Source organism: Lissotriton helveticus, chromosome 1_2 (assembly GCF_964261635.1).
Source record: "Lissotriton helveticus chromosome 1_2, aLisHel1.1, whole genome shotgun sequence".
In the NCBI taxonomy this organism is placed as follows: domain Eukaryota; kingdom Metazoa; phylum Chordata; class Amphibia; order Caudata; family Salamandridae; genus Lissotriton; species Lissotriton helveticus.
The window spans coordinates 241,637,863-241,650,350 of NC_136058.1; the positions used below are offsets into that span (position 1 = coordinate 241,637,863).

The 12,488-nt window shown below is 44.9% G+C and overlaps 1 protein-coding gene across 1 annotated transcript in view; it reads left to right on the top strand.

The window, feature by feature from the left end:
- The window catches only part of LOC144800360 (vitamin D3 hydroxylase-associated protein-like), a 352,351-nt gene that overhangs the window by 106,387 nt on the left and 233,476 nt on the right, over window positions 1-12,488 (top strand). The window contains exon 2 of the mRNA XM_078671675.1: window positions 7,680-7,793. Within this exon, the coding sequence (XP_078527801.1) occupies window positions 7,680-7,793 (114 nt within the window). The remainder of the gene's footprint in view (window positions 1-7,679; window positions 7,794-12,488) is intronic.

Sequence of the window (12,488 nt, forward strand, 5' to 3'; positions counted from 1 at the left end):
TTCTAGCATCATATTTAACTCTGTCTTTTCCTGAGCCCCACCTACTTCCACCTCCGTGAAAGAATATCCGTGCTCCGCACAATAGCGGGCAACTTCATCTGCATATCTATTGCCCTGCGACACAAAATCTGTATTTTTGGTGTGGGCTACGCATTTGACAATTGCAATTGCAGCTGGACCTTGTAATGCTTCTAACAGCAGTCGCACAAATTCCCCATTTCGAATAGGCGAACCAGAGGAGGTCATGTAACCTCTCTGAGACCACAACTGCCCGAAATCATGAACTACACCGAAACCATATTGGCTATCCGTATAGATGGTGACTCTAATTTTGTTTCCTGCTATACAGGCACGTGTCAATGCAATGATTTCTGCCACCTGTGCGGAGTGTACTCCTTCCAGGCAAGCGGCTTCCACAACTCCAGTAATGGTGCAAACAGCATAAGCTGCTCTCAACCGACCAGTATCGTCTCTTAAACATGAGCCATCAACAAAGAAAATTTCATCAGGGTCGATCAACGGCTCATCCACGATATCTGGTCTTGGCTTTGTGCATAGTTCAGTCACATCAAGGCAGTCGTGATCTTCACATTCCTCGCCTTCAATATCATTAGGAAGTGGCATCAACGTAGCAGGATTCAAAACAGAGCACCTCTTAAGGGTCACGTTCTCCGCAGCAAGTATAACTTGCTCGTAGCACGTGAGCCTACTACTGGTCAAGTGCTGTGTCTTGGTCCTGGTCATTAACAGTTCTACAGAATGTGGTACATACACCACTAACTGGTGTCCCATGACAATATTTTCACACTGTTCAATGCTGACACCCGTTGCAGCAACGGATTTGAGACATCCGGGCAACGCTGCGGCTACTGGATCTAAGGTAGCCGAAAAGTATGCAACTGGTCTACGGGCATTTCCATGAATTTGCACCAAAACTGACAAAGCACAACCTTCCCTTTCGCAGCAGAAAAGTGAAAATGGTTTTTCATAGTCAGGCATCCCCAAAGCCGGAGCGCGACACAAGTCCTCTCTCAGCTGTAAAAACGCCATCAAACAGTCCTTGTCCCATGGTACCGGATCACTCACCTCCTTGTGCTTCAGTCTTTGTAAAGGTTTTGCTTTCAGTGAAAAGTTAGCTATCCACTGTCGGCAATAACCAACCATTCCTAGGAACATCCTAACTTCTCTCTGTATAGTAGGCGCGTTCATCTTCATTATCGCCTCTATCCTATCTGGTGACACTTTGCGCTTTCCTTTTTCTATCCGGTGACCCAAGTACTGTACTTCTGTCAAACAGTACTGCAATTTGTTCGGAGATACCTTATGCCCATTTTCAGCTAAATGGTTCAGCAAGGCAATGGTATCTGTCTTACAAGCCTCTTCCGTTTCTGACGCAACAAGTAGGTCGTCTATGTACTGGACCAGAACCGAGTTCTGCGGCAGTACCAGACTTTCAAGATTTTTCTTCAACAGCTGGTTGAAAATTGATGGGCTTTCTGTATACCCTTGTGGGATACGACACCATGTTAAAACGCGATTTTCCAGCTTAAAAGCAAAAAGGTACTGGCTCTCCTCATCCAATGGGATTGAGAAGAAAGCCTGACAAAGGTCTATCACTGTGAACCACTCAGCTTGGAATGGTATCTGAAACAATATCACTGATGGATTCGGTACCACTGGACAACATGAAACAACTATGTTGTTAATCGTTCGAAGATCTTGCACTATTCTAAATTTCCCACTAGGTTTCTGCAAACCCATAATCGGGGAGTTGCATGGACTTCCCACGATTTCCTTCAGTATTCCCTGTTTTATCATAGAGTCGATTACAGGTTTTATTCCTGCAATCGTCTCCGGGGTCAGTTTGTATTGGGGCGTTCTTGGATATTCAGCATTTGGTTTAACCATAATCTTCACTGGTTCTACTCCTTTGATCAGTCCTATCTCTTCTCCAGTAAAATCCCATACCTCTGATGACACTGCATCTCGTAAATCCCATGGGAGCTCCTCCACTGTCAGGGTAGGATACAGTTCTATGCATGTTCTCGAATTTACAACTTTGAAGGTAGCATCATCGTCTGTAGTCTGTACCTCTACTCCCTGAGGTGTGCAGTATATTGTGCAGTTCAGTTTGCACAATAAGTTCCTTCCTAACAGACACACAGGACTAGAATCACATATCACAAACTGATGTTCATCCGTGTAGTGTCCTATTTTCACTGATACTGGTTTCAGGGTTATAGGGACACTCGCGTCTCCAATGTCCCACCTGGTGACACTGATGACACTTTGTCGTTTTTTTCAATGTAGCAAAGTCTATTCTAGGTCTCAGATTTTCCTCGTTGTCCTTATTCTGATTGTTTGATTTCTGTCCCATTGTCCCCGTTCCCTGTTGCTGCTGTCCTCCCTTTCCAGCTGACTGCATCTGCACCATCATCAATTTCTCCTTTAATTTCTTTGCTTTGGACTCTATCTCATCACTGCAGTATCTTGCGTATCTCAAAATCTCATCCAATGGTTTGTTTTGCCAACAAATTAAATGCTGCTGAATCATCAGGCAAATATCAGGTCTCAACCCCAAAACAAACTTTGATACAAACTGTCCTATATCCTTGGGGTCCATTACATCTAGTCCACTGTATTGTTTAAATGCTTTCAGCAATCGCTCATAATACTCATGGACTGTCTCCTTTGGTTCCTGTCTTGTTCGGTCTATTTTTACCCAATCTATGTCTTGTGGTGGCACCTTCTCCTTCAGCCATGTCATTACCCTATCGTATTTTAACATTACTGTTTCTGACGGTCCATTAGTACGAGTATCCCTTGCTGGTTCTGTAGTTGGCCACTCGACACTAACCTTGCATGCTATCCACAAGTCTCCTGGGACCACAATGTCAAACAAGGTGTTCAAATCAATCCACAATACTTTTGAGATCTTCACAAACCTCTCTACCTGCTTGTACCACTCTACAGGGTTCTCCCTTAACTTCGGAAAAGAGTTGGTAAAGGCAGCCAAATCTCCCCTACTCCAGGGTACGTGTACATAATTCCCATTCGCTATTTCTCGCAAATGGAATGCCTCCATCTGCATTAGTCTTCCCTCCGGAGACATCACATTCGCACTTCGCCTAACAGTTCCCTTTTTCGACCACCTCTCTTCCCATTTGTCCAGGTCCCTCCATGCTCTTATTCCTGTGATCAGTTCCCTCATATGTGTTTTTAATCCAGTTGTCCTCCTCTCTTCTAGGTCCTGATCTGAATAATGCAACCTGTGGTTACCCTGTAATGCCTTGGTTCTGGACAAATCTACCATATACTTGTCTGCCAGTTCAGACAGTTTCTCATGAGTTGCTCTGGCCTTTCGAGTGATGTCCTTTGCTATAAACAGTAGCTCATCTTGTTCGTACATGTCGATCCTTTCTAAAGACAATGTACCATCTATTATATCGTTCAGATCAGATTTTAAACTGGTCACATCGAGTCTTTTAGCTTTTATCACAGCTTTCAGTATGCCATCTCTAGAGAGTCTATTTACATCTCTCCCATCACAGCTCTGAGTCCTACGTCTAGGCTCAGACGAGTTATGGGGAGTCCTCCCATGTTCCCATCTCTCCAGGTCCCATGCAGTTCCATCCTCTCTAGGTGTATGATGAAACACTCCTCTATTTCCCATAATCCCGCATTTCTCATTCTGCATGGCTTCTCTAGGTGCATGGTAAGACATTCCATTATCCCCCATGTCTTCACAATTCGCCTGTGACCTCTGATCACTCGACGCATGGCAAGATCCTTTACTGTTCCCCGTGTTCCCACGATTCCAGTGCTGCACATTATCATTAGGTGCGTGGTGAGTGCACCTAAACCTTTCTCTGTATTCTTGGGTCCTTTGGTCTCCCTCACTTTGAATGGGACGAGATGTCTCTCCACACTCCGTACTTCTGCCTCTTTGTTCCTGCCCATATCCTCTGTCTGTATGTCGTGTAACTCCTCTATTCTCCTGACTTTTACCTTCCCACTCCTGACTGCTTTCGCTAGCCCCGCAGTGAGATAATATTTCATTTCCTCGACTTCCCCATTCTGCTTCTGCTCTTGACCTATTACTCGGTACTCCTGTGGACCCATCCCATTCCCTCAAGTCAGCCCTCAACTCCTTGTAGGATTTCGGCCGTGGTCCCCTCAGGTCCATCGGTCCTCTCTGACCCCCCTGTTCTGTTACGGGATCCACTGCTGACTCCAATGGGGTGCTCCACGTTATCGGTCCCGGCAATTGCCTCCAGGCATTTGTCGTGTTATTCCTCCTTTCCATCTCAACTCTCTCTCTCTCCAGCCGTACCTGTTCTTCCTCTCTCCCTTTCTCTGGGTGGTAAACCGACACTACAGGACCTATGGTAACGGGTACTTGAAGAGCATCTGGCAATCCATAAGACTCAACCCTCTCTGTTGCTGGCATCTTCTGCACCACAACCCTTCCAACTACTCTCTGTATAGGACTATGTTGAGGTATCTCCCCACCTTTCGTAGGTACCCAATCCGTTATAGGGAGTGGCCTGTTCTCTTCTATGTCAACCCTACCTTTCCTAGAGAGCTCAGTACCCTCTATCTCCCTATTGTCCGGAGGTGGTTTATCTATCAACAACCTATTTATTAGGCCGTCCTCCGGCTCGCTCTCATCATCCTCTTCTATGGGTTTCTTTCCACCTGTAACCTCTCTCAACTTATCCACCTCAATCACCTGTACCCTCCACTTCTTGGCTTCCGCATCCCATTTGGCATCTTGCACTGCCCTTACTGATCGCCGTACCCTTTCTTAGCGTCTGTTCTGACTCCTGTTGTGCGCCGCCCTAATCCATGCATTAAGGGCCTCAAATTGTGTTGGTCTAGGCAAAGGTCTCAATGAGGACATAACTGCTTTCAACTGATGTAACACTTCTAATCTAAACGTTCCGTATTTTGGAAAAGTCAGTTCCTCATTCCCCTCTGTAATCTTACTCCAAGTCCCAAGCCACAGTATAGTATGCAACCCAACATTCGTTGCCATATAGTGAGCTGGTGTACCCTCCGGCGGTGCCTCTTCCCCGCAATAAGATTCTCTTCTTTTTCTCTTAAAAATCCCTCTCAAACATTTAAAACACTTCATGTTCAAAATCTACAAAATTTCTATTTTCTCCGCGTTCGTTTCCTTCCTGATGACAATCCACCAATCTCAGCGCGGTTTTCGCTAACTGGCCTATCACTGCGCGGCTCTTTGCTGACGTCACACCAACCGCCCTATCACAGCGTGGCTCTCGCTGACGTCACTCGTCTCAGCACGGCTTCACACCGACCGACCTATCTCAGCGCTGCTCTCGCTGACGTCACTCGTCCCCCTTTCGCAGCAGTTCCCCTCCTTTCTCCGCTCGTCTCCCGGTCATGCATGCGTCCCATTCATACTCTGAAAAATGATTACTTCCGACCAAGCGATCACTTTCCTTGACTGTACGTCCACAGTCTAACTGTAATTGTCACCTTAACTGACGAAATGTCTTTCCGTTGGTCCAGACAATCGCCTTCTCTGATGGGTTACTTGCACACGGTAACTTTCGACCTGCGTCCGTTACCCACACACTCACTCTTGCATTCCTCTATCTCGGTCCTGCGGGCGATCAATGGTACCTCATGACCCCCTTTTCTCTGGTCGACAACTACTCTGGATGTTCAATACACCCGAACCACTTAAGCTCTTCCCCGAACTTAAGATTTTCACCAGTTCACCGGTTCCCCCGATTCCCAGGTTACCAGTTTACCAGTCTGCCAGGTTGCGCACGCTCACAACCCTCTCTCATTCACTCTACAGGCATTCAACTCCGCATGACATTACACTACAAATACAACACAAAACACCGCAATCTGTCCATGCATGACCCTTGTTATACTCACTCTCGTCCGATTCTGCTGCTTTTCTCTCGCGCCGTCAGCACCCTCTTCAGCGGGCCACCTCTCGATCTCTAGGGACCTTGGGGTAAACTTAACCTAGTCTAGATCACCTTCCTCAAGAAGGTAACCATCCTCACTCTGCTACCAACTGTTAACGCGGGATTTCTGGTCTATTGTTATAGATCTAAATCACAACTCCGGTCGACTGAACCGTTGGTACCTGTCATAGAGTAAAAGGCAATCCACTATTAGGTCAATCAGTTAATGACTTACTCCACTCCAAAGAATCCACTTAAGCTTAAAGAGTTAAAAGTTTATTACAAAGCCAAACTTAACTGGAGATACAAACATCTCAATATAAGGTTCAAAAGATATACGGGTATCAATACAAACATGAATTTTCTAAATGCTCTTAGTCGGCAGAAGAATATTACCAAAACCAATTCAAAAATCATCAAAGTTGCAAGAATAGACACACGCTGTGGCTTATAGGTCATTTACAGAAAGGAAAAAAAATCAGATTAGACTGTCCCTACACTAGACTAAGTGTCATCCCTACTTAGCAAGATCTTAACCTAAAAAGGTGTCAGCAGTGGTGACTCCCAAAGAAGATCACACACTTCCCTTAGTCTCTGTTGAAAACCATGTTTCGCAGTTCCCTATCTGCCTACCCATCCGCTCTCTTAGGTTCCTCAGATCATCTGCCTTAACTCCACCCAGGGGTGCTGTCCCTAATACAAAATCACATTTACAATAGAAACGCCCTTTGGAGACACCCCTTAGAGATGCCCCTCACGTGGTGTTGGTTCTGGTATGTTCCATGCTGGTACTCCTCTGGGCCCATCGTTAGCGTTGACCTTGCTTCCCAGGCTCCTCTCCGGCAAGACGGTACCCCCAGGAAATTCCTGAAGACTCCTCCAGGCCTGTGCCTGGCTCTCTTGAACAAAAGTCTATTCATCACTCTCTTGATTAAAACCTCCTCGCACCTGCAAACAGACACTTGTACTGTGGGCCCCAAATTCCGGCCTCCACCATATCTTTAAGTCGTAAACCATTCGAACAAGCTCCACAAATTGTGCCTAGCACGACCTTTCTCTAACGAGCACATACAGATCAAACGAAATGACTTTGTCTATTCAGGCCAATCTAGAATTACATGAACGGGCCTGTGCACTCTGTAAAACATTTAATTTCTTATAAACAGTATTCTAACTTATTACACACAATGATTATATGAAACGTCTATAAAACATATTCAGTTCTAGAATCAATAATACTTTGAATTACAATAATATTGAAATCCACCATCGTGTAAGAGTGAAACAGCATCTTGTACTCTATGTGAACTGCCATGTGGCCTACACATTTCTACGTTTAGCAGAATTACATTTTCCCCTACCACCGCCACATAACATGGGATTTCAACATCATTCCAACATCACTACAAACATCTACATTAGCTTTTCACACTTGATATAAGTATTCTATTTTAATTAAACACTATTATGTATTTTCACTCTATAGCTTTGACACTCTTATATAATGTTTACTAAACTAATACAACGTGCTTGTAAATATGGTGTACTTCTATATTTTTCTTGATTTGCGCTCTCTCAGTATAATTAATGAATTTTTAAGAAAGACTACTGATTGATTCAGAATACTGAGATATCTAAGCAGGTTAAAGATAACCTGCTGATATGAGTTACCTTGGCACACTATTACTAGGAGAGCAGCAATAAATATGTTTTTCATACTTCTTCCAGAATTCTCTTGCGCAGCCCAATAACATCCTTTCCCTGTCCATGGTGGACCTGGCTGGTAAACTGCAGGATGGATCCCTCTCCCCAGAGAGTGTCCTCTATACCTACATGGGAAAGGTGAGATACATTTATTGGCACTCACATGGCCTATACTGTATTGTTTATTGTGGAATAAAAAATATAATTTATCTTTTACGTTTTGCACGAGAGAGTTGTTTTCAAAGAAACCAGAAGACATGATCTTATGAAATTTTTTGGGTTTTGTTTCGTGCGAGAGACTCTTGTGACTAGATAAAACCTGGGTAGGTTGTAATTGTACTTAAAAAAAATATGTGCTTGCCTTAATGATTTATTTATCTTGCCTTATCTAGTCTTATTATTTTGCTAAACAAAATTCGGATTTTTTTTCGTTATGTAAAAGTATAACTGTGTTTTATCTCAATTCAAATATTTATATAGCGTCACACATATTTCATTAGGAAAATACATTTCACGTGCTTTCTTGAATTTCCTCTTTAAAGCACGGAATCCAAGCCAGAGCAGTCCTTTTAAATAAGACTTATTTTTTCGAAAAACAATTGCAAACTTTGAGATGGAAATATTCAATGAAATTATTGCGTCTGTTAAAAAAAAAAAAACAAAGAAAACATCTCCAAAACCTGTTTTAAGGTGAATAGGCTTTCGGGGTCTGAACACTAATTTTTCTTAGCGGATATGTTTATGCAACATGGGATTGAAGTATGTTTTGCGCATGCACAAATACATTTTGGTAAGCAACAAATGTTCTAAAATACATTCTATAGAGGACACTCTGTCTGGAAAATGTATGCCATGATGACATTCCGTCACAATCACCCTGAGCCTGTTTTCGGTCTGGGATTGTATTCTCCCGTGGGAGTTACATCAGGGACCTTAAGTTATAGGGGGGGGAAACATGCACACCTTCACAGTCACTGGAACAAGGGGTGCGGGGGGTGCTGCAGCTTTCCCAGAATAGCCTTGTAGGAGTTTAAAAGGACAATGATCAATTAAGAGGCCTTTCATTTTTTTATCTTGAAAGATTTGCTGTGTGTTCAAAGACAGAGGTCAAATATCAGGCAATTTTGTTTGACAAATTGCTGCTTCTTTTTGCCAATTGAAATTGCTCTTTAGTTTTCCCTACTCCTACTGCAAAAGTGAGTGAATTTTTCAACCAAGTGACAGTCGTCATGGAGTCCAGAGTGTGAAAGGGAAGCCTGCAGTATGTCATATGTTGTCTGACACAAAATGACACACGTGGGGGAGGGGTTTGTAAAGAAGATGTGACTTGCATCATTAAGGGTGTGGTTAAACATGTAAACTAGATTTCTGGGATTCCTGTAGTGTGCCACCCAACCAGTATTTTGGTGCCACTATGAGCTTTCTGTTGTTGTATCCTGATAAAGAACTCAACAATGGGCATACATCTAAAGATAGCTAGGACAATTGGCTATGTCAATTATTGTCAGAAGTTTAAGATGATGAGGCATAAAAGACATATGCTAAATTGAAGAAAAAAAACAGATATTTGAAATAGCAAACAGTTTTTACAGAATGCAAGAGTAAATAAAACATTTAAAAACGAAATAGGACCTAAATCACTGACATGGATACTACTACCCCACCATCCTTCTGCTAATCGGAGGTGTCTCATTTTCTACACCTGTCCTTCATGTAGAGCATTGATTTTTTACAACACTGTGGTTTCAGGGATGTAACACTGATGGCACCCGACAGACCCATCTCCCTCCTCCCCTTCCCAGCCAAGGTCATCAAGAAGGCCATCAACGCCCAACTCTCCAAGTTCATCGAAGAGAACCATTTCCTGGAAATCTGTCAATCCAGCGTCTGAAGTAACCACATCACCGAGCCTGCCCTCCTCGCTGGCACCAACGGCATCCACTCCCTCCTCGACCAGGGCAAAACTGCAGCCCTCATCCTGCTTGACCTTTTGACTGTCTTCGATACCTTTCCACCGCATCATAATCACGAGACTCAACAACGCCAGCATTCGCGACAAGACCATGGACTAGATCCACTCCTTCTTTACCTACCAAACACAGCGAGTCAGACTGCCTTTGTTCCTCTCAGAACCTTGAGAGATCAGCTGTGGGGTGCGCCTGGGCTCCTCCCTGAGCTTCACCCTCTTCAACATCTACATGACACTCCTCGCGGCCATCATCAGAAACCACAAACTCAACATAGTCTTCTATGACAATGACACCCAGCTGAACCTCTCCTTCACCAACGTACCCAAAGCCGCCAGAATCAACTTTCACAGCGGGATGAAAGCCGTTGACACCTGGATGAAAGAGAGCTGCTTCAAGCTCAACTCGGACAAGACTGAAAGTACTCCTCCTCGGACACACCCCTGGGACAACTTGTGGTCTCATGTTGCACTGGGAACCACTCCCACCCTCATGGACCATGCACGTAACCTCAGCATCATACTGGACTCCTAGCTCACAGTGAACCGCCAGATCAACGCCGTTGCCTCATCCTGCTTCCACACGCTCCACCTGCTTCAAAAGACTTTCAGATGGATCCCAACAGAATCCAGAAAGACGGTCACCCACGCACTCCTCACCAGTAGACTCGACTATGGCAATGCACTCTATGCCCACGTCACCCAGAAAACAGCTCATTAAACTTCAGAACGTACAGAATGCCACAGCCAGACTAGTCCTCAACCTCCCCCACTGCAGCCACGTAACACAACACCTCCGACAACTCTACTGGCTCTAAGTCAACCAGAGAATCACACTCAAGCTCCTCACACATGCCTACAAAGCTCTCCACCACGCATGACCATCATATTTGAACAACTGCCTCGCATTCCATGTACCTGCCAGACAGCTTTGCTCCACCCATTTTGCCTTGGCCCCCGTCCCACAGATTCACAAGACCAGAACAGGAGGAAGATCCTGCTCCTACCTCATCTCCAAGACCTGGAACATTATGCCCATCCACCTCAGGCAATCCCCGTTGCTAACCCAATTGAGGAAGGATCTCAAGACCGGGCTCTTCGACTAAATCTACACACCCAGCCTATGCAGACGATTCTCCGCTCATCCTCTCTCATTCTGAAGACCCGTCCACCACTATTCCCAAATTCCACTTGTGCATGGCCATTGTACCCAACTGGATGTGAAACAACTTCCTCAAACTCTTTTTTTTTTTAAATTTTTATTCAGGTTTTCATAATTATTACATTACATTCCCCCCCACCCCTCCCCCTCCCCCCCCTCCGCCCCTTTGAAGACCAAGGTCCAAAACAGAAAATACGTTACATCACCAAACAAAAAACATCTATATAGATAGAAGCAGCTATACAAAGAATATTATAGCAGGCATAACTTCCTCAAACTCAACACAAACAAAGTACTGATCTTCGGAAACAACACCTCCTCATGGAACGACTCCTAGTGGCCCTACAAACTAGGACCTTCACCCACTCGAACAGACCACACACATAACCTCAACATCATCCTAGAGAACAAGTACACCATGAAAAAGCAGAACAACACAGACTCCTCAGCCTGCTTCCACACTCTTTGCATGCTTCATAAGATTGTCAAATGGCTCCCAGACTGCACCAGACAATCTGTCATTTATTCCCTAGTTACCCGTCGCCTGGACTATGGTAGCACACCCTACGTAGGAATCACCACTCACCTCAAGAAGCGACTGCAGACCATACAGAACTCAAAGACCAGGCTCATCCTTGACCTCCCCAAATGGGTCCACATCACCCCCCTCCTCAATAAGCTGCACTGACTCCTCATTCAGAAAAGATGTCAATAAAAGATGCTGACCTACACCTACAAAGCCTTTCACAATAAAGGACCAGCAAACATCAAGCACTGCTTGTACTTCCACCAACCCTCCAGTAACTTTCACTCTGCCTCCCTCTCCCTTATTCATACTCCTGCATCCACTGAACCAGCAGTGGAGGATGCTCCTTCTCCTACCTCACTGCGAAGTCCTGGAATGGCCTTCCCCTCCACCACTGGACCACACCCTATCTTTTGGAATTCAGGAAGAGACTCAGGACCTAGTTGTTCAACTGAACCCTCCTGAAGCTGCAAAGCTCTGAGCACCTGGACACCCTTCCGGATGATTAGCCACGCTTTATAAATCCTGATTTGATTTGAAATGTGCTCTGGAATGGTACAACACCTGCCACCAAGGATTTAAGCCCTGTTCGAGACCCTCTGACATTCTGCAATTGGGTGGGGCAAGGAAGGTGCTATAAACACTCCACTCTCAATAATGGGGGACTACTGATGTCGTGCACGGCCCCACAGCAGACCAATCAGTGCAGATGGAGTCAGGTAAGCTGGTTCTTCATCTGTAGTTGCTTGCATGAAGTATTTGAAAGGTAACCCGAGAGACTGCACCCTTTCCTTGGGGTCCCCTAATCAAACTAAAAAGCTCAGTGTTCCCTCCAGCAGACAAAGAGATTGTGGCAGAATAAACTATCATGCTGTGCTGTGCAGCTGTGAACCAGTATATGAGGCTGGAAACCCTTGTAATTAATGGCGCCCTGCAACCTGCTTCATTTTGCGCCAGTGCAGGAAGCTGTTTGCTTTTGTAATCAACACACTCTAGCACTGTGCACCCTTGTAATAGGCTGGACCCTCTTGTAATAAATGAAGCACGGCACTGTGTTGCAGTTTGTGCCAGTGCAGTAAGCTGCTTCCCCCCTCTATTTAATAGTGTGTCACACTCTTTGTGGTGGGTGGGTTCCTCCTGTATGAAATGGCTACAACACTCTGTTGTGCAGTGTGCCCG